Source organism: Vulpes vulpes, chromosome 16 (assembly GCF_048418805.1).
Source record: "Vulpes vulpes isolate BD-2025 chromosome 16, VulVul3, whole genome shotgun sequence".
NCBI classification, from domain to species: Eukaryota; Metazoa; Chordata; class Mammalia; order Carnivora; family Canidae; genus Vulpes; species Vulpes vulpes.
Genome location: NC_132795.1, coordinates 8,914,955 through 8,937,872, shown reverse-complemented (window position 1 = coordinate 8,937,872; position 22,918 = coordinate 8,914,955). Strand labels below are relative to the sequence as shown.

The 22,918-nt window shown below is 39.3% G+C and overlaps 1 protein-coding gene across 1 annotated transcript in view; it reads right to left on the bottom strand.

Annotated features, from left to right (window-relative positions):
* The window catches only part of BARD1 (BRCA1 associated RING domain 1), a 76,899-nt gene extending 76,423 nt beyond the window's left edge, over positions 1-476 (bottom strand). Inside the window, exon 1 of the mRNA XM_072742951.1 lies at positions 218-476. Coding sequence (XP_072599052.1) covers positions 218-360 — 143 coding nt within the window. The 5' untranslated portion in view covers positions 361-476. The remainder of the gene's footprint in view (positions 1-217) is intronic.
* Positions 477-22,918: the final 22,442 nt, after the last annotated feature.

The following is a 22,918-nucleotide window of genomic DNA, read 5'->3' as shown; positions in this document are numbered from 1 at the left end:
GGGAGGCGCGGCGAGGCCGAGGCCACGCCCCCGCCCGCCGGGCCGCCGAGGTTCCGGAACTGCCGTCGCGGCTGGGGTAGGGGAGGGAGGAGCGGCCGGAGCGCCGCGCGGAGGGGCTGCGAGCCGGCCGGGAAGGACGCGCGGGGGCCTGCGAAGGGGATGCCCGCGCCTCCGCCCCCGTCCCCGCCCGCGCCCGCCCGCCCGGGTCCGTCCTTACCAACGCGAGCAGCGCAGCAGCTCCTCCAGCCGGTCGAGCGCGGCGCGGCTGTGGGCCCAGGCCCCGCGCCCGGACGGCTCCATGGCGGGCGCGGGACGAGGCTGGTTCCCGGAGCGGACCCTCGGCCGCCGGCCCCCCGGCATCGCCCCGCCTGGCCAGGGGCCCTCCCCGAGCGGGAGCCGCGGCGGGCGGGCGGGCGGACGTGCCCGGGCAACGACAGAGACGCCGCAGGCCTGGCGCCCGACCCCCGCCCGAGTGGTCCCGCGTCGGGGCCGGCGGGACGCTGGGGGCGGGGCCTGTGGGGGCGGGGCCGGGGGCGGGGCCTCCGAAGCGCGCCAAAGCCCAGGCTCGCGGGCCGGGGGGCGGGGCCTGCGGGGTGGGAAAGGGGGCGGGGCCTCAGGAGCGCGCCAAAGCCTGGGCGCACGGGCCGGGCGGCGGAAGGGGGCGGGGCCGCCGAAATGAGCCAAAGCCCGGGCGCGCGAGTCGGGGGCGGGGCCTGTGGTGGGCGGGGCCTGTGGTGGGCGGGGGAAGGGGCGGGGCCAGGCCGCCCCGAGGGATGCGGAGGGCAAGACGAGCCCAGCCCTGGGCTGCGCAGACCCGCCGGCCCTCGGTGGGACTCCGCGGATGGAAAGTCACAAACCGAAGAACTTTGCGCGGAGAGTAATCCCTAAGGAGCGCTGTTTAGAGTGCCGTAAAGTTTGGAAGAGCTTTGATCGTGACCCTGAACATACATCTTCTCTACTCCTAAAAAAGTAACTTTCTCCCCCACCACCACCTTTTCCAGGCTTTTTGTTTTGTTTGCTCAAGATGCGCCTACCGGCCACCTAAGAATCCTTGTTGATGACCTCATTAAAGGGGCAACACCTACTGCGCACCCTCCCACCTCCCCATCCAGTCCGCGCCAAACCTCTGCAGCCCCGCCCCCACCCGGGTCACTCGGCCCCCCCCAGGCCCGGAGTGTCCCGTAGGCTCCTGGCTGTGATCCCAGTGTCCACTCCAGCGCCCTCCAACCCTCCGCCCACACTGTAGCCATCGAAAACCTTTCCAAATAAACACCTGGTTAGCAGAAGCAGAATGGATAAAGCCTAAGTAAGATCTTACAGGGTGTGATGTAGTTTGGAGAATATAGGTGAGGTTTGGTGGGGTGACATCCGGAGGCCACGACCAGGGAAGAATTCTTGAGGCGTCTTTGATGCAAAATGGTGATTTTTATTAAACCTTACCCAGGGCTGGACCGGGGGGGGCAGGAAGAGCTGCTGCCCTGGGCTCCTGAGAGGGAGGCTCAGTATATACTTGGGAGTTGGGGGAGGTAAGGAAAAGGTTTTCAAAAGAATTTTTCTTTTTAAGATTTTATTTATTTATTCGTGAGAGACTCGGAGAGAGGCAGAGACACAGGCAGAGGGAGAAGCAGGCTCCATGCAGGGAGCCCGATGCGGGACTCGATCCCGGGTCACCCCGGGGTCACACCCTGGGCCCAAGGCGGGCGCTCAACCTCTGAGCCACCCAGGCGTCCCTCAGAAGAATTTTTGTATAGTAAAGAGGACCCACAAGATATTGGAGGCCTTGCCATTGTCAAGTTGAGGTTTTTCCCTCCAGGAAAGCATTAACATTAAAATAGTTGGGAGTTTCCTTCCAGAAGAAGTTAGGTCGTTGATAAGATGGTTTTTCTCTTGCAAATCACTAAGACATTTTGTAAACTGAGGGAGACTCAGTCTATAGGACTATAATCTCCGTGAATTAACATACTTGTTTTTCCTTTCCCTGACCCTAGAGCAGCCGGGAGTGCCTGAGGAAGGTCACAGACCTCCCACCCGAGGAGGGGGGGCGTCATTTGTGGGGGTCGGTTTGTGCTTCATCCTCCGCTAACCTTCGGTTCCTTCATCAGGTGTTTTAACTGACCTATAATCGCAGAGTAAACATACCAAATTTTTTTCTTAAACTCGCAGGTAGTCAAGAAATTGAAGTCTTCTGGACATTAGTGTCCGTAAAGTGGGAATAATATTTATTCTGTACATCTAGGGGATTATTAAATGAGATCAATGTAAAATCACCTTCATCATAAGGACTCAATCAATGGGGGCAACCCAGGTGGCCCAGCAGTTTAGCGCTGCCTTCAGCCCAGGGTGTGATCCTGGAGACCCTGGATCGAGTCCCACATCCGGCTCCCTGCATGGAGCCTGCTTCTGCCTCTGCCTGTGTCTCTGCCTTTCTCTCTCTTTCTGTCTGTCATGAATAAATAAATAAAAATCTTAAAAATAAAAAAAAAAGGACTCCACTCAATCAATGGTACCTAACATAAAGATGATTATACCCAGTTCTGTTAATGCTTTATTTACCAAAAATAGCACTGAATATGTTTATCAGATGCTTTTTTAATTAGGACATAATGGAACTGATGAGAGTAAATGCAAACTCCCTATTTTGGTAAAATGCTGTAAGGACACTGTCACTGGCCTATTGGTACAGTGTTGCTAATGAATTGCGATGCAGGGACGATGAGGCATTCCTCCCATTAGTTTCCTTTTCTTCCCTCTGCCGTTGCCCCATTACTCTCACCAAATCTCATGAAATTCCCAGCAGCCGTTTGATGGTGGCCATAATAAACTCATCAAGAGAATAAGCAAGGTTTTCCACTTTTTCCTCCCTGCCTGCTCTGTTACGGTGCAAGTGGCTGATGCTTTGCTTTTTCTTTTTAATTCCAGTATACTTAGCACAGTGTTACATTAGTTCCAGGTATATAATATAGTGATTCAACGATTCTATACATGGCTCAGTGCTCATCACAATGAATATTCTCTTAATCTCCTTCATTTATTTCACCCATCCATCTACGCACACCCCTTTGGTAACCACCAGTTCTCTATATATATGTAAGAGTCTGTCTCATGGTTTGTCTCTTTTTTTTCTGTGTTCATTTGCTTTGTTTCTGAAATTGCACATATGAGTAAAACCATATAGTATTTGTCTTTCTCTGACATACTTATTACACTTAGCATTATACGCTCTAGATCATCCATGCTGTTGCAGATTGCAAGATTTCATTGTTTATGGCTGAGTAATACTCTAGTGTGTGTGTACACATCTTCTTCATACTTTCATCTATGGATGGTCACTTGAGTTGCTTCCATATTTTAGCTGTTGAAAATAATGCAGCAACAAACAGCAGGTTGCATTTATCTTTTCTAATTAGTGTTTTTGTATTCTTTGGGTTAAATATCCAGTAGTGGAATTACTGGAGCATATGATAATTCTATTTTTAACATTTTGAGGAACCTTCATACTGTTCTCCATGATGGCTGCGTTGCAGGAATGAAGGGGTTTTGTCTCACAACAGAGTCAAAGAATGAAGTCTCATGAAGGGTGAAGTAAAAGTTTATTAACTAAAGGTGAGGGCAGCCCGGGGTGCTCAGTGGTTTAGCACCACCTTCAGCCCAGGGCATGATCCTGGAGACCCGGGATTGAGTCCCACATCGGGCTCCCTGCTTGGAGCCTGCTTCTCCCTCTGCCTGTGTTTCTGCCTCTCTCTCTCTCTCTCTCTCTGTCTCTCATGAATAAATAAAATCTTAAAAAAAAAAAAGGTGAGAGCAGAAAGGAAAGAAAAAAGCTCTCTAGAGTAAGAGGAGACCTGAATGGGTTGCCACTGAGGGCTTTTAGTTGCAGTCTTTGATTGAGAACTGATTGGGAAGCTTGTGGCCTTGAAATTCTTGAGCCATCTTGGTTTGCCCCTTTATCTCTTGTTCTGCTGTGCCTCGGTGTCTCCACCTGCCAGGAATCGTTTCAGAGCCTGGTCAGGGGAACCAGAGGCCCCTATCTCTGTTGCCTATACCCTTACCTATTCACAGGACAGGACCTGGGAGCAGAAAGAGCTATGTTGGGATTGTGAGGAGTGACCAGATACTTTTTAATTAGTGGGGGTTAGGGATAGTGCAAGACTCCAAGGAATCTGGAAGCAAGGTTTTCAGGACCTTGAGGGGCCAGGTGCTACCAGGATAAGGTTACTTTTATTTATTTTCTTAAAGAGCTTATTTATTTATTCTTGAGAGACAGAGAGAAAGCAGAGACATAGGCAGAGGGAGAAGGATCACGACCTGAGCCAAAGGCAGACGTTCAACCACTGAGCCACGCAGGTGCTCTGGATAAGGTTACGTTTAAACATGAAGGCACTGAGGCAGCCACGAGCTCTTTGAGGAAGATCATGCTCTTCATGTTTCAGGAATCTTTCAGTGGGCTGCAAGCTGTAAAGAGGTTTTAATTGAAGCTATATTTCCTTTGCCTTTGCTTCTCCCATCGGTTGCATCCGTTTGCATTCCCACCAACAGTGCCCGAGAGCTCCTTTTCTCCACGTCCTGGCCAACACTTGTTGTTTGTTGTGTTTTTTATTTTAGCCATTCCAACTGAGGTGAAGATATGGGATCTGTGCTTTTGAATCAACTCTTCCTCTACACCCTGGATCCTGAGTTTCAAGAGCCAATTCTTTCTCTTGTGTGCATGTATGTGTGTCCATAAAAGATGGGCAACCAATCCAAGATGAGGTACAAGAATGAGGTACAAATCTGGGATGCCTGGGTAGCTCAGTGGTTGAGCGCGGCCTTTGGCTCAGGGCGTGATCCTAGGGTCTTGGGATCGAGTCCCACATCGGACTCCCTGCGAGGAGCCTGCTTCTCCTTCTGCCTGTGTCTCTGCCTCTGTGTGTGTGTGTCTTTCATGAATAAATAAATAAATCTTTTTTAAAGATGCATAAAATCCTGAAACTGCTTCCAGAAAAAAACTTCCCAGGAAAATCCAGTCCATCTATAGGGTCTTGGTAAAGCCTTAGCTTAGGCACTTGCAGTATCTTGTCTTCACTTTAAAAGGGGCTAAATGTCTTAATTCCTTTTCTGTGTCCCTGCAAGGACCTCGTGAATACATCAGGGTATAGGTTTATTGCTCCATTTTGCTCCCAGTCTCCTCTCTCCAGCTAAGTAGTATTCCCCAGTACCATAGACTCCTCCAAAATTATTCAGCCTACCTAGTATAACACTCGGGTCCTACAGGCATTCTGAGGCAGATAAATTGGCTTGCTTTAGCCTGTTTACCTATCCTTCTCTCTTCATGCCCTTCCTCACTGCACTGATTACCATCTGTAGCGCTCCTATGCTCCAAAGGCATCTGGGTTTGGTCTCTTTCCTGATCTGCAGGCTCAATGTAACAGTTTGTTGAAAACAGTCTAAATGCTAATTTTTTTTCTTCTGTTGTGTTGCGAAGGATTTCACAAAGTAGTAAATCTTCCTCATATTCACTTGGATAAACATATTTAACAAGCAAAATGGGACAAACATAATACCAAGGCTCTCCTCCCAAGACATGTGAAGCTATCTCCTAAATTCAGCATGTACACTAATTCTTCTCTGGCTTTTAATTATGGGGTGAGGGAGCGGAATCACTCGCTTTGACTCCGGGTGCATTTGACTCTTGAGTGCATTCTCTTTGTCAGATATAAATTTTGTTTGCAAGGACCTCTATGAAACCTAGACTCCTCCCAAAAACTGCAGTTTGAGAGCAATTAATAAAGAACAATTGAATGCAGTAATTGATGGAATGGAACAAACCTCCACAGCACCCAGGAGTGTGGTCTGTGCTCTCTACATCTGACTGAGCTAGCCTTCCTAACGTGAAAGTGCTCTTAACCTAAGTTAAAGTCATAAGCTCGGTGCTATTTTTCCTGGAATCCAATGTGGCATAATGATTAAGTGCATAGAGCTCTGTAGTGAAGCAGAACTGGGTTATAAACCAAGCCCTGCCATTTCTTAGGATTATACCCTGGACCCTTGTTTTAACCTATTTTGGAACTTAGTTTCATCTTTTGTAAATTTAGAATTAACATATACCAACCTCACACGTACATGGTTGTGAAAAAGGAATTACAAATTGTGGAAAATGTTCCAAATCAATAGTGCAGCACAACCAATGGAAATCCCTTCACAATGGACTGAACTATGCTAAATACATATATTAAAGCTTAATTCACAATAAGCACTCCATACATATTCCCAATTTTAGGACTAGTTCTAGCATTTTTGTCTTTTTTTTTTTTTTAATTTTTATTTATTTATGATAGTCACAGAGAGAGAGAGAGAGAGAGAGAGAGAGAGAGAGAGATAGGCAGAGACATAGGCAGAGGGAGAAGCAGGCTCCATGCACCAGAAGCCCGACGTGGGATTCGATCCCGGGTCTCCAGGATCGCGCCCTGGGCCAAAGGCAGGCGCCAAACTGCTACGCCACCCAGGGATCCCTAGTTCTAGCATTTTTGAGTTGCACTAAGCCAGTTATACTTGCTTTAAGAATTCTCCTAAGAAAGAGTACATATTCTGAGTAAGAAGGAGTCACAAATTTCATGACTATTGGAGCAGAGATACTTGCTGTAGCAATTCCTTTGCAAATATGACACAATAACTCTGAAAAGCAGCTTGAATTTTGTTTAATGACCATAATCTCTTTAGTATTATCTCAATGAAGTATCCACTGGACTCCTAACACCATTCATGACATGATGTTAGGACCAGATTGGAGAGCTTTTATTTACAACATTTTGTTCATCCTTTATAAGCCAAAAATCCTCAGTAATAAAAAGAGTAATTTTGTTGTGTGTACTATAGACAGCTTATATGAACTAAATAAAAAAGGATCGCCCAAACTAATCAGTAGCTACCAGTCATAGATGCCATAAATACCAACGTGGATCTTTTCTTGATTGGTACAGTTGTGCATATATCTAGTGATCAAGTTATTGGCTGCAGTGGACTAAAATGAACTGTGTTGATATGCTGCTGTCTCTGACTTGCACATGAGGACACAGTCTCAGTATCACGTAGACCTTGGCATTTACTGAAATATTACCCAAGTCTCTAGAAGCATCTAGATATTTTGAGACAGTGTTTGAAAGAATGTTAACTCCATTCTTGTGAGCATCTGCCAAATTCCTGTCAAAGGATCAAAAGTAACTAGTCTAAGGACATAGTTACATTAAATGCCCCTACAGCAGTGGTTTTAAAGATTTGGGTATCTTCTGTATTTCCTGATCATTTATCAAATTCAGCCTGACACAGATATTTCACTGGTCATTGTTTTTTGTTCAATAGACTTCAGAGTTCAGCCCATTCCACTGCCTTTTATTGCTTGCTATTTTTAAGAAGACACCTCAGTAGAAACCCCCTTTTTCTGTACAGTGTAATTACTGAAGCACATAAAGCGGTTATAGCAGGAATTTATCACTTTCAGGTGGAAATACTCCCAGCCAAATAAAAGATAGAGTAGGAATGCCAGGAGCAATTTATAACAGGCTCACTGACATTTTGTGTTGAGAAGCTCTACCACTGAATAAGCATCAAGTCATAAATCTCTGTAAACGTGATTAAAGCAAGCAAGTTATTCTTTGAGGGGACACTATAATAAAAAAAAAAAAAAAAACGCTGTGATGCAAAGCAGGAAAATTCTGTTGACAAAAATCACCAAAAACAGCTGTCAGTAAAATTTACAAACAGCTTGTTTTAAATTCTGTTGAATTCCAGCAGCTGTTTGTTTGCACATAAAATGTTCATTTAGGAAATGAGCATTGGCCCTCGTTTGGGTTCCATTGTGTTTCAAAATTTAGTAATCAGCTTAATCAAAATTCATACAATAATCTAAATTTCTTTCAATGGACAAGAGGTAACTAGTATATTTAAGTATGCCTCGTATACAGTATGTGTTCAATAAAAAGAAGAAATGAGTGAATGACTATATACCCTTATCCCTGGAAGCAGTGGTCATTACAAAGCTTTATTTTTTTCTTCCATCTTTATATACTGCTTTGGAAATTATGTCTTGTTCATATCGGATTCACTTTACCAGTATTGGTAATAACCCTTCATAGCCCTTCAGCAATACATTCTAGAATTTTAGAAAGCTGAATTAAAATTTAGTTACTGTTGTAAAGTCACTCTCTGTGAGAGATTGTTCATTAAATCTCTCCTCGTATTTTTGCAAATGCCTTCATTTAGTGACTTTTCTCACTATCTCAAAAAAATAGAGTATATATTTTTTTCATATGTGAAATAGGAATAGAAAATACTTCACTGCTGTTGTATGGATACAATAAGCTAATACACTTAGCAAAGTTGTTAGAACATAGTGAGTTCTTAACAAATGCTAGCAAATTATTACTGTACAAAAAACTCTAGGTTTGTGAGTATTAAAAATGATAAGAATTTTATTCTTAAGTAATTAGAACCACAGTATCCTTACATATATTCAACTACACAGGAATCCAGTGTGTTTCAACTTCTAAAAGTATCTGTGATCTCCATTCCCCCAACATCAATCTATCTATCCACCCATCTATCTGTGCCATTTTTAGGTATTTTAGGTATCAGTTTGACCTCTCAGTTTGAGAGATTGGAAAGTTGAATCAAACCAAAAAGTATTACCTAAAAAATAACTGTAACATTACTTTTCATTCTTAAGCCAGACATATATAATGATAATCTTACCTTTCCCTGAATTACTCAAAGCATTAAGAAAAGTAGATTATATTCATTTTAAACTTCCAGAAAAGAGTCTATGTAATCCAGATCTATCGTATAACCCTAACATCACCTGATGATGTTGACATCATTATCTCTCCACTTATGTGACAGAGGAGGGCATCTTGAAACAGGCTTCAAGTTGTTGAGTAACTATCCCAAGGATATACAGCTTATAATTGGAAGAGCAAGGAAATAACTCCAAAGTGCAAGTTTTAAACCCCTGTATAAACCTAGTTTTAATTAAGTTCAACTTTGAAGGATGTTGTTTAAGTCAAAACCAGTTGAAATAGCAGAGGACATACTCATTTTCAGCACAATTGTGCATCAAAAGGCTACAGAATAAGTTTAACTTCTAGTTTCTCCTTTCAGAGGATTGACTGTCTATTTTCAGACAAGCCTAATGTGAGAAACAATACAAATTATACATGTCCAATTATGTGGTGTACATATAAGTATCACGAAAGGTCAGGGGAGACAATGCTTAAAATTGGTTAATGAAGATTCAAGCGATCGTGGCTGTTTGTGGAAGAGGTGAAAGTAGGAGTTAAGTCCTGGAAGATAAGAGGTTTGAAGTAGCAAGAGGGAGGAGAAAGATTATTTCAGATGTGAAAAATGGCATGACCACAGAGGCAGGTGACAAGGAAACATCGGCATCAATTTGACTAAAGGAAAGATATTTGATTGAAGCATATGAAATTACTGTTTTTTCTAGGTCAAAAATGGTTGGAGAACAGCGATTCCATCTGGCTCAACCTAATACATATTAGATAGTAGTGATTATAGATAGTACCTAGCTAAATGCAATAAAGAACTCCTAGAATTTAGGGAGTCATCAGTGAAAAGTCACCTTTTGAGTGGAAAGCTAGTGGGAATCAGCAACTAATGGCTGAGATTATTGTCTGCTCATTGATGTACCCTAAGAGACTTGGAAATCTGTTGCTTAGATATTCAAAGAAATCAAAACAAACAATCCAATCAAAGCAAACAAAGTAAAATTAAAGGGCTAAGGCATTTTATTTTTAAACTTGCCTTTTTGGAGCAAATTGACCCCAAGAATAAAAATCAAGTAACATGGGATCCCTGGGTGGCGCAGCAGTTTGGCGCCTGCCTTTGGCCCAGGGTGCGATCCTGGAGACCCGGGATCGAATCCCACATCGGGCTCCCGGTGCATGGAGCCTGCTTCTCCCTCTGCCTATGTCTCTGCCTCTCTCTCTCTCTCTCTCTGTGACTATCATAAATAAATAAAAATTTAAAAAAAAAATCAAGTAACATTATTAATAATAACCTAAACTCATATGGTTTTGGCATCTACCAGCAGTGTATGATAACTGGTTTGTACTGGCTCACAAGAGCCAGTATCGAATTTGCAAAAATTTTACTGCTGTTTGTTAAACATTTCCACTATTAAAAACCATATTGTGTATACTTAGAATTAAATATACTGTTTCTTAAAGCAAAGGCAGTAAATATTAAAAACTCATCACTTCCTAAAGGTTTTACTGCCTTTCTTATTATCCTCTTGACATGATTTCCTTTTTTTTTTTTTTTTTTGTCTCTATGGCAGAGATGCTATTGTAGAGATAATGATGCATTCTTGCACATTTCTTGCCAACTTTGTGTTCCTTGGTGGCTTGAGGTCAACTATAGTGAGACTTTTTACAAGTATTTACACCATGGATATTGGCCAATGCCACAAATTAGGGTTTGATATACCGTTTTGCTGGTTGTTTATTCTATACCTAGATGAAGAAGATGTTTATACTGCAGATTAGTATGTCATGTCCATAGCTCTTGTACTGTGAATAGGCGCAAAAACTTTGCTTCTTGCAATACTCAACAGTTATTCAGCAAACAACTCAATAGCATCATTGACAAACAAGTCTCTTCTGTCTAACTCATGGATTTAACGTGACTATCAGCCAATATTTGTGTCAGAACTACACTCAGAAAGCCAAGCCGTTCAACATACACCAGCAGATCAGTGCATTTACTCCTTGTGTCAGATCTGGTGTCTCTCCCGCCTGCTTCCCTGTGGAGGTCTGCAGGCTGTGATTCACATTTACTCACAAGCCCAATGCCCTTGGCTCTGATATGGCATCCAGGCTCTGAAGCTGAGCCCCACAGTGATTTCTGCTGCCTCGGCTCAGAAGCTTGGCGTGCTCTGAAGTCTTAAGATCTTCACGCCTTTGGGCCCCACAACCCTTCCAAGTCCCAAACTGTCGTTAGCTGCTGCCTTTGGAAGTTTATTCCATGTCAACACTATTCTACTCAAACAGAATTCCTATTCCATGCACCCACCCCCCTTTTTTCTGTACTTAACTCTGAACTAATCAGTGTTGCTTTATGCCCTCAGTAGCTCACAGAATCATTGTACGAAATTGGCTCTTTTTGTTTTGTTGTGCTTTTTACATCACAAGTCCATGAGGGGCTCATTTGGAGGAACACTTGCTACCCTACTTTACCTTCTTTATGTTTTTCTAGCAGGTATCATTAACACATTATATATTTAACTGATTTATCTGATTTATTATTTGTATTTTCTTATGGAATGCACGTTCCAAGGGATTTTTGTCTAATTGTTGCTCTATCCCCAGCACCCAAGAACAGCTCCAGGGCCATAATAGGTACTCACAGGAATGAATGAATGAAGGAATGAATAGGGACAAAACGATTGACTTGTGCTATGGTCAGAATCAGCTTGGCCCTTTGATGTGAGAGGCATTATTTCTGGACCAAACTTGCTCTACTCTCTCAGTGCTTAAGATAAGTTGTTTTCCCAGAGATCTCTAAATCAGTTGTGCCTCACAATTTGTCTATGATAGAATTCTTCTCTGTGGTGGGTGGGGTGCTACCTAGATTCCCCTCACCCTCTTTCCACCAACCACCAGTACTGGTAATTGACTAGAATGTTATAATAGAACTGTCTGAAGAAAACCAAAAACTGTGAGTGTATAAAATCAGAACAGAAAAAAATGCATTTTCCAACCAGATTTCATCTGTGGCACGATTTGGGGAAAAAAATGATGAGATGCTTGGCTGAGAGGGGTATTAGCAAAAGCTAAAGCAACAATGGACAAAGTTTAAGCTACTTTCCAAGGAACAAGGACAGTGAATTTAGGTTTGAGGCCTGGGTGGGAGGAAGAGAGAAGAAAAGGAAAAGGGGCAAGGAGAGGAGCCAACAACATCGTCCTGAGATAAACTTAAAACAAAAAAGGCAGCCAAGGGCGCTTGGGTGGCTCATTCTATTAAGCATCTGCTATTGGCTCAGGTCATGATCTTGGGGTCCTGGGACAAGCCCCACATTGTCGGGCTCCCTGCTCAGCCAGGAGTCTGCTTCTCTCTCTCCCTCTACCCATCTCCCCCTCCCTGCCCTCACTCATGCTCTCTCTCTCTCTCTCAAATAAATAAGTAAAATCTTTAAAAAAGAAAAGACAGCCAGTGAAAAGTCCCAGGAGTCAGGTGGCTGACAACTTGGAAGAATAAGTGTTTAACTCTGGAATTCTTCTAGCTGGATATGATTGCTATGGAAATAAACCTGAAATCCATGGATTTGTGGGGACTGGCTCCCTCAAAAATGCCATATAAGCTATGCGATTGAGTGTAAAGGTGCAGATATTTCATGTCTTAACATGTCTCTTTCATGCAAGTCAAGTACCTGCTTACAGATCAGAGCCAGAGCACATCATTATGTGGCCAAAACACAGAAATGATGTGTATGGGAGGTGGGGGTGGAGGGTAGCAAACTGATCTTGAAGATTTGTGACAGTCTGATTTGAAATCCAGTCTTTTGTTTTACTTCATTCAGTAGGGCTAGGTAAGAAAGGCTTCTGGGTTTTTTTTTTGTTTTTCTTTGCTTTGTTTTTTACATATAAGATATTTCCTGCTCCCCAAGGGGAAATATTTCGCTACCAGAGCAGGGTGGGCAATGGCTGTAGAGCAAGAAGGTGTTTCAGGCTTCTATGGTCTCACTCTCAAAGCTGTCCAAACAGCCCACAAAATGCGGGCTTTTCCTTCCAGAGTAAGGAATGACAGTTTTTATGGGTAAAATATATTACCTGAAATTTTTTTTGATCATATTATCTTCTCAATAGAGTTCTATTTTCACACTCAGTGACTTGATGTCAAAGATTTTCTCATCTTTCAGGATTATTGCTTTAGGGGAACGTGGATGCTGTGATAGCAGTAATTACCCAAACTGAGAAAGAACAGAAAAAGAAAAAATATCCTTTGTTTTCCAGCTATTTTATTGGCTAAGAGTATTTAAAACTAAAGAAATATGTATGTATATATGTATATTTTAAAGATTTATTTATTCATTTATTTATTTATTATTTGAGAGAAAGAGCCTGTGAGGTAGGGAGGGGCAGAAGGAAAGAGAAAATCTCAAACAGACTCCTCACTGAGCACAGAGCCCAATGCGGGGCTCAATCTCACAACCCCAAGATTATGACCTCAGCTGAAATCAAGAGTCAGGTTCTTAACCAACTGAGCTACCAGGTGCCCTAGGAAGAAATAAATTTTTAAAGCATACAGATTTTTGAAAGAATTCATGAGCATCTATTTGTGCAGGGAGAAAGGAGGAAACAGAAGAGATAGGATAACTATTCATGAATAGCCAAACAAAAACAAAAACAAAAAAATAGGGCAGTGTTCTTAGAACTGTAAGGTATCTGTTCATACCTTGGCCTCCCATTTACTAATTTTTTTTAGTGAAGACATTTAATTCATCCTTCTAAGTATTTCTCATACATCAAGTGGTTCTTGAAAGCTTATCATATGCCAGTCCCTATCTTAAGAGCTGGAAATATGGGGATGAATGAGACCAACTGTCCCTGTCCTCATAGAGTTTACAATCTGTGCTTCCCTTTAATCATTTCTAAAATGAGGAAAATAATAATTGCCTTCTCTTTGTGTTGCTGTGAGGATCAAATCAGAATAGCTTATGTAAAACCAGTTTGTAAACCATCCATGAAAGAGCTTATTATTATACTTCTTTTTGTCCAAACTCAAATTAAGAGGTACTCAGCCAACCCCACATTTGTTAAAATTAAAACAAAACCATTAACTTCAATTGTCAGTGCACAATTGCCTCTGTAGAAGAAAATACCTTCTTTTAAATAGCTTCTAAAGGTTTTGTCCAACTCCTCCTATAATCAACAGACAATGCAGTTTGCTTTTAAGTTTTTCCTCATGCTTCATTTCCAAGTAGGAGTTAAATTTCCTTTCTTGAATTATAGGGTGCCAGAATAAATGGTTGAAACATTGGGTGAGAATCACAAAAATCTAACTCATTCTGTCCCTGAATCTAAATCACAGACCAAAAAAAAAAACAAAAAACCAACCCTGCAATTTGAATAGAGATATTCTCAGACTACCAGTTATTTCTTATTATACAATATCAGTATAACACAGTAAAAAACATACCTAAAGATAATTTTAAAATACTGAATTAACTAATCTGTTCACTCAGAGAATAAATGCAACATCAAATCAATCACAACAGTTCCATATCCCCTCTTATTCTCATTTAAATTCTCTCTTTAAATAAAATTATAGCACTTACATGTTCACAGATCAAACAAGCTTGACAAGCTCAGCTTTGCTAAGTGTTTTATAATCATTCAAAAATCATTAAGTATTACTTGAAATAAATGTTTCTTGTATTTCAAGTATTATTTGTTGAGAAGCAAACCAGTTTTGAAGTTGTGGTCCAACTTTACACTATTTGAGCCATTTATATTCCACATAAAGTCACCATTAACTTTGGAAAACAAAGGATACCAATATAGACCTCGTAAGACAATAAAATAGGAAAATACATCATCTTCTCTTCCATAAATTGAAATATGCTTGCAGTCTTTGTCAATAAATCAGCATGTGTAAGCATTTCTCTGTTGTGCTGTACTTAAATTTACAACCAAGTAAGCACAGAACAAACCGCTATACATTATAACTAAGAGCAAATGTATATGAATATAATAGCATATACAGACAAATACATTATTGTAGTAAGTTATAAGATTAAACTGGCTGGTTCTTAAATGCATAAGGTAAAAGAGTTACAGACTCTAGAAACAGAGGCAGGAGTTTTTTCTGCAGTAAATTATTGCAGACAATTGGACATTGCAAAGTGCAAACAACTTGGTCCATGCAAGCGTGAAGAATAAACAGATCACTAAATTTGGTTTATGCGGTGTTTAAGCACAGGCAAAGCAGTCTTTGCCTTTATAAGGCAAATGTATTTTAAAATCAATTTGTAATGTGACAGAAAGCCAGTAAAATAGTTTCAGTAGTGATATGATATACTGTGATAGTTTAGTTCTATGCAAACATGAATCAAGACCTCCATATCCTGTCAAGACAACAAAGAACCTTGCCTTGCTAAGAGAGTAATATGAATTCCAAACAATGTGCTGCTTAAAGGGAAAACTTAAGGTGAAAAATGGCACCAAGCTTTTTGGAAGAGAAGTTCCATCGTATTCCAAGTAGAACGTACTGCAGCCTTTATATTTTAAAGCATCTTAACATAATAATGCCCTCTTCGTGGACTACTTATACAAATGGTTTATTTATCAAAATGCTGAGATGAAATTTCGTTTTTTTTTTTAAAGATTTATTTATTTATTTATTCATGAGAGAGAGAGAGAGAGAGAGAGAGAGAAGCAGAAACACAGGCAGAGGGAGAAGCAGGCTTCATACCGGGACCCTGACGCGGGACTCGATCCCTGGTCTCCAGGATCGCAACCTGGGCCAAAGGCAGGCGCCAAACCACTGAGCCACCCAGGGATCCCCCTGAGATGGAATTTTGAATCAAAATATAGTACTCATTATTTTGCATGGTATGATGGTTTGTTGTTTTTTTTTAATATAGTGAAAGTTAAGAATGTTCATGTTTGTGAAAAATCAGTATTTTAACTCCCTGACATAGAAGTCCAGGGAGAACAATTTTAAAACCGTGAACTTGTTTTTCAAATAATAAACCTTTTGTATTGCTTTCCAACATGACTTTAGAGGTGGGTAACAGCTCCTTGCTACAATATATTACTCATACTCTGTATAAATGAAATGAAGAATATCACAAAACGATTTATAAAGTTTATAATCACAGTCAATGAGCCGCATTTCACCTAATATCAATTTAAGTGAATATAATAAAGGCCTGTATAAAGCATGTTCTTGTCAAAAATCATCATTTCACCTTTTATGTTGTGGCTTATCACTAAAGAGACTTTCTTTAAGTAATCTGTTAAGATCAAAAGTAAGATCAATTGTAAGATTTAAATAATCTATTAAGATCAATTGTAAAATCAGTCATTAAGATCAACTATATATAGCTGAAGAATATAATTTGTAAATACGGATAGTCTCTTAAGAGTAGAACTCAACCTATAATGTATGCCTAACACTTCTATTATACATCCATACTGGAACTAGAGGTGACCAAAAGATCCAGTATTAACTACTTATGGTTCCTAACAATGTACCAATAGGGAGGGTACCAATATTTCTTATTCCTCACTAGTATAGATGATCTCGGCTGGGTCATAATGGTCAAGGCAGTCCAGTCATATTTCCTTTTTCAATTACTGAAGCAAGGAAGAAACTGAAATTGTATTCTGATCATGGTATTCTCTGATTCCCGGAATTAACAAAAATAATATATTAAATAGGAAGAGACTCAGTTTCAAATCCAGGCTGAAAGGGAAGAAAGTAGGAGATTTGTTTCCACACACTGCAAAATAGGGAGGTTCCATATTGTACCTGTTCCATTTGTTACAACCTGACTTTCAAGTAGAAAAAAACAACATTATTGATTGATTGATTGATTGATTGATTGTCAGAAAAGTATTGGGAAAGATCCCTAAAATAAACCTGTTTACCAGGTGATAAATGAAGCAATTTAAAACACAATCCTTAATTTCCAGGCCATGCAAAGGAAAACATTGACAAAAAGAGGAATACGCACCTTGGAAAGCCTACATTTAGGAGCCAGGACAAGCAAGATGATTAAAAGAAAAAAATAAATAAATAAAATAAAATAAAATAAAATAAATTAAGCTATAAGGGGAATATAATTTAAGCAGGAAAAACCTTATTTTGAAGAAGAATTTGGGACTCTAAGTGAATAAGGTGGGTACTGAGGAGGAAGAGACTACATATTATAACTGATCACATTCTGCTTTTGTTTTTTTGTATTTTTTTCACATTCTGCTTTTTAAATGACTTTCCTCCAGCGCTAAGAGGTTCAGGCCTGAGAACTGGGAACGTTCACAGAATTAGAATATCTGCCCTCCAAAGATGATGGCACTCCAAAACAAGTATCATTACCCCTATTCCTATCGTTCTCAGATTACTGAGATTTGAAATGGCCCAGCTCATTCCTTTCTCTGTTTCTGCACCAAAGATTCTCATGATCTGATGCTGTTTAGTAGGAGGAAAAATCCACTGAAGGTAGATCCTCTTAACCCTAGGGTCAAAATTTCATAATAAATACTGAAGGAGGAGAAGGAAAAAAGGAGAAGGAAGAGGAGGAAGAGAAAGAAAAAAAGGGAGTGAAAGAAATTTCATGGCTCTGTAGCTCCAAACATGAAATAGAAATTGTGAAAATAATCATATTTAACAACATTTAGGTTACAACTTGTAATCGTGTATTGATTTTTAGAATGAACAGGGAATGAGCCAAAAATTCATTGCTTTGGGGTCTAACATTGCAAACAAATGTCTTGATAGTAAGACATGACATCTTCAATTCAATTCAGTCCACATTTATAGTTTAATCCTTCATCCTTTAATGTTTAGAAAATTCTCTTTTGAAGCTTCTACTTTGTCATCACTCCTATTTTGCCTTCTCCAGTGGTTGAATGGTTTAATTTGTATTTGTCTGTCATTATAGCAGCTCTCCATTATCACTCTCAGTGACTTTATGAAAGTTTGAATCTTGTGGAATACTTGTATTTTGCATTTTATTTTATGTCAAAACGTCCAGACACTGATGCTTGAAGCCATGGCGGCTAGAAAGGCTAATGTTATGCACAAAGAATTCTGTGTTCTTTGAGTGGGGACTAATTTTATAAATGGCCAGTTTTGTATTATATATTTGTAAGTATTTTATATGTCACTTTCCTATATGATCTGATATTTGATGATGAATTTGATGATGAAAACTCAGAAGAAAGACCTCTCTAATCTCTGAATAATTAAGAATGGCCTGTCTTTCCAAACATCTATAAATGACTAATTTTTTATATAAAGAAAATGTAACCATTGAGAATTATGATTTTATTTCACCTTCAGAAATCTTGTTATGCTACCCTTAAGCCATAACAATATATTTTAGGACTATATGACTAGTCTTTAGCAAGTCAATTGTTCATCTAAAAATTTAACTTAAAAAAAAAAAATCCGGGTGTCTACCTGGCTCAAATAGTACAGCATGTAACTCCTGATCTCGGGAGCTGGAGTTTGAGTCCCATGTTGGGTGTAGAGATAACTTAAAAAAAAAAAAAAAAAAAAACAACCAAACAAACAAAAAAAAAAACAAAAAAAACCCTTTAACTTTAAAAAAATAAATCAGAAAAAAATTGCTTACCCATTGTCTAAGTATGACTGGTGAGCTGTTAACAAACAAAGAAAAGATTTTCTATTTTAATTGCTTTTCTCTATGGCATTTTAAATTGGTAAAAATTATTAGTTTGTTAGGTTTGACTTTAATTTTGTTAAGTTGTTTGAATATGTGGGAAAAAAATAAGTATATGTTATGACAATTTGATATGCAATTATAATCTTATGATACAATGCATACACATAGTCAAAAAAATATAACATTAGTATGAGACTTGTTGCTAGGAAATGAAGTTATCTCTCCCAATTTGCACTTCTGGCAATTTTCTATTAAAGGCATGTATTGATTCTTTTCGAAATGAAAGTTTCTCCAGATTAATTTGAATTTTCAAATCAGGGTGACATAACGAATTAAGATGATAAAGAATGTAAATCAAACTTAAGTCTGTTCAATGCTTTTCAAAAATAAATAAGAATGGATAATTTAGCAAAATCTCATTTACATTTTTAAATCTCCACATTCTATTTTTTACTACTAGTATAGGGATAAAACCGTTATAATGCATGGTAAAATTCATTTGTTTGGCTTCCAAAAAAAGATTTGCTTTTGGAAGAATGATCTTCACTGCCTAAATTGCTTTGCATTTGATTGCATTAGAAGCCAAGTCAGTGTTGGCCCAGGGGCAATCAGTAAATGAAAAGTTGTAGATAGAGATGCACCACCTTTGTGCCATCTTTAATGCTTTTCTATTCTAGTTTTTTGGTCCATATTGTGTGCTTTTTGAAACATCCATTTTAATCATTTCCTTATTTAGAATTCTGTGGACCTTCTTATTGCTTTGAACAGTACAGGCCACTTCCGAAAACAGAAGTTTTGACTTTACTTTCCCTTTATTGTTGGCCATAAACATGCTTTCGCAATTTTAAGAAGTGACCAATCAATTTCCCTAGGATAGTGGCCACAAGATTGTTTTAGATCTTGGTCTGCAGTAGGGACAAAAGAAACTCTATGTCTCACACACACTACTCCTCTCACTTTCTAATTAATGAGTAACAAGAAGTGAGATTGTATAAGGATAGGTCAGGAAAATAATATAAACAACAATGTTGTCTTAATATGATCCTCAACTATTGTTAGTCTTGTTTTGAATTAAAATTTTCAATAAATCCAATTACTTAGTTATTTTAGCTCATGCAAATAAAAATTTAGTAAGTTCCTAGAAACTTAGTAGTATGTAAAAATTACCAAATAGTTTAAAATTTCCCAAGGAGATTTTTTAAATTGTATATTTCTATAAAAAGTGTATGGGAAAAAAAGATTATAAAAATGCTGGGCTGCAGTAACTGCTGTGTCTTTCCTCTAAACAATCTCTATGAAAATTGCAAACATTATCTGTCATTTTACCTCTCTGAAACTTTCAAACTCATGACAATAGAAATGACAGACATCAAATTATGATAGAAAAACCCTGAATTGTAGTTTGGATGCCAGAGTTTTAGACTGGGCTCCAGATCACTAGAGAAGTCACAATACTCATAAATTTAAGTTTTGATTGAATCCCCTCATCTGCTTCGCTCAAACTTAATTTGTCTGCTTAAGGGAGACAAATTGCTGCTTGGTCCTGCATATGTGATTTGACTTGCTTCTGCATTTACTTCTACTTCCTAATGTTTTTCTTCTTCTTTCAAAGAGAAGAACCTTTTCTCATGCAAGAAATTAAAAAATATGTAAGAACTCACGGGCAATTTTCTCAAATTAACCCACATTCCTCTTTAACCCAAATGTTTAGCAATCCTTTTAGCTTTATATATAGCTGTATATATAGCTGTAACTGATAATGAAAAAGATTTAATGAATTTGAATAGTCTCCCTTGAATGTATCCTATCACTTCAATTATAGCTATTTGGTGATCGTCAATATTCCATAGATCATAGAATCATGGAATCTGTTCTTTTACTAAAGAAATGATGCAATTAAACATAAAATTAGACTGCCCACCTTTTGTGGAACTGCCTACCATGCCAAGATCCTCTTTTCGAAAGGAGCTTCTGTAGGAAGTCCCTTATGTGTAAGTGGACCTGCTGATGCTTATCTCATAACTGATTGACAAGAGCTGGGGAGCCTGCCATGAAAGCTCTGTCCAAAGAAAATGACCTCTAAGAATGCTTCAGGATTGACCAATTGGATCCTTTCTATGAGGGAAGTCAAAACTCAGACTGGAAGGAGCTAAATTACCATGATGATGGGACGAGTAGACCAGAGAGATACTGTGTGCTGAAAAAATGTGACAGTCTGAGACAACAAACTGAAGCAAGGAAGAAACTGAAATTGTATTCTGATCATGGTATTCTCTGACATAAATCAAATGCATGCATGATTCGCTGGGATGGCCACCTAATAGCTGAATGCCATCACACAATTTCATGCTCGTGTCTATAACGCATTCACATATCATGTACCAAGTAAAGGCCAATGAAAGTCAATACCAGTTTCTCATTGATGGAACTTGAGAACAGTGTTGGGAATATTGAGTGATAACACAACAGACTAAAGTCAAGAAAAGCTTTTGCCCAACAGTCAGTACCAATATACTTGGCTTGCAAGGAGATTGTGGTAGGCACCGGCCCCCAAAGATAGGCAGGTCCTCATCCCCAGAACCTGTGAAAGTTGTTCTATGCAGCAAAAGAGACTTTGCAGATGTCATTAAGGTAAGGACTTTTAAGATTGGGAGATTATCTGGATTACCTAAATGTAATTGCAAGTGCCCTGAGAGGGAGATAGAAAGAAGGCGGTACCTGATGATGAAGCAAAGAGATTTGAAATTCTAACATTGCTAGGGCACCTGGGTGGCTCAGTCAGTTGAACATCCAATTCTTGACCTCAGGTCTTGATTTCAGGATTCTCTTAAAAGAGAATTAGTATGAGTTGCTTTATGCCACCGGGTGTGTAAGTTTGGCAGTAGGAAACTAATATCGAGGTGTATGTGCATATTCTATATCTGAATGTAGTAAATAAAATAGGAGCTACATATTGAAGATGTTTTTTCTTCTCCTCGATAACTAGATTTATGTACCTATTTAATACAAAATTCAATAAATTGACAATCAAGCATTGTTCCTAGCCAAATTTTGATTAAGAACGACATCTGATTATCTTCATCTACTAGATAAATTGTTGAAATTATTAACACTAATGTGAATTGGCATAATCTGTATTACAATATTGAGTATAAAATGTATATGAAAATATAAAATCTAACACCATATCTTTGAAATCTTTTTATTATTTAGCTTTACCAAAGTAGTAGCACATATTATGCTAATGTTTTAATTTAAATTGCGATTAGTTTTATAATATGATTTATTTTTATTTTTTTATATATAATATGATTTAAACTTAATTTGAAAATTTGTTTATTTTCTATTTTATTTAAGTTTATAGAAGCTGTTAACCCCAGGAGGGTAGGCTTTGTATATGTTTAAGTCAACATCAGAGTCTGAAACATTTTTTTAAGCTACTATCTTAAAAGCTACTAGATTAAGAAACATTATTCAAAATCTTTGTGAGGTTTAGTAAGCAATAGCTTTCTATTCCACCATACCAGTAAAAGGTAAACTAAGGCATATTAAAATTTTCTAGAGTTTATTTGGTTTTTATTTCCTTCCAATCAGGCAGTGGTAAACTGGAAGTGGTTAGGAGCCCCCTACCTCCAGGAACCAGGAAAAAGACTTATATAAAGAAGATGTGGAAGCAAAGAAAGGGAACTATTTGATTGGCTAAAACTCAAAAGCCTCGTTGATTGCTTGTGACTGGTTGTCTTTAGTATTTTGATTTCATAACCTGAGGCATTTATAGGCTTAGATTTTGATTTGCTTACATAGGTGATCCTAGCATTAGAGCCACCTCAGCCTAATGCCTCCCTGTTTAATTAATTTAACAATACTTTCCCAATAAAATTCCAATAGTAGAATATGTCTCTTGAATCCTAAGAAATATCATAATGCCCCTACTTATGTATACCTTATCATTAAAGGTATTCCCAGATGACTTTGCTCTGGGATGTAATTTGACAGATGCAGTCTTTATAACAAATTCTCCAGTTGGGTGAGTGAAGCATAGAGTTTTCAAAATAACCAATACACACTCTGGTTAGAAGTCTTGTAGTTTGGAAGCACCTGGGTGCCTCAGTTGGTTTAGCATTGGACTCTTGGTGTCAGCTCAGTCATGATCTCAGGGTTGTGAGACAGAGCCTGGAGTTGGGTTCCCTACTTGGTGGGGAGTCTGCTGGAGATTCTCTCTCCCTCTCCCTCTTCTTGTCCCCCAACTCACGCACTCTCTCTCCCTCTTTCTCTCTAAAATAAATAACTCTAGGGACAGCCCTGGTGGCCCAGTGGTTTAGCGTCTGCCTTCGGCCCAGGGCTTGATCCTAGAGACCCGGGATCAAGTCCCACGCGGGCTCCCTGCATGGAGCCTACTTCTCCCTCTGCCTGTGTCTCTGCCTCTCTCTCTGTGTGTGTGTGCCTATCATGAATAAATAAATAAAATCTTTAAAAATAAATAAATAAATTAATTAATTAAATAACTCTAAAAAAAAA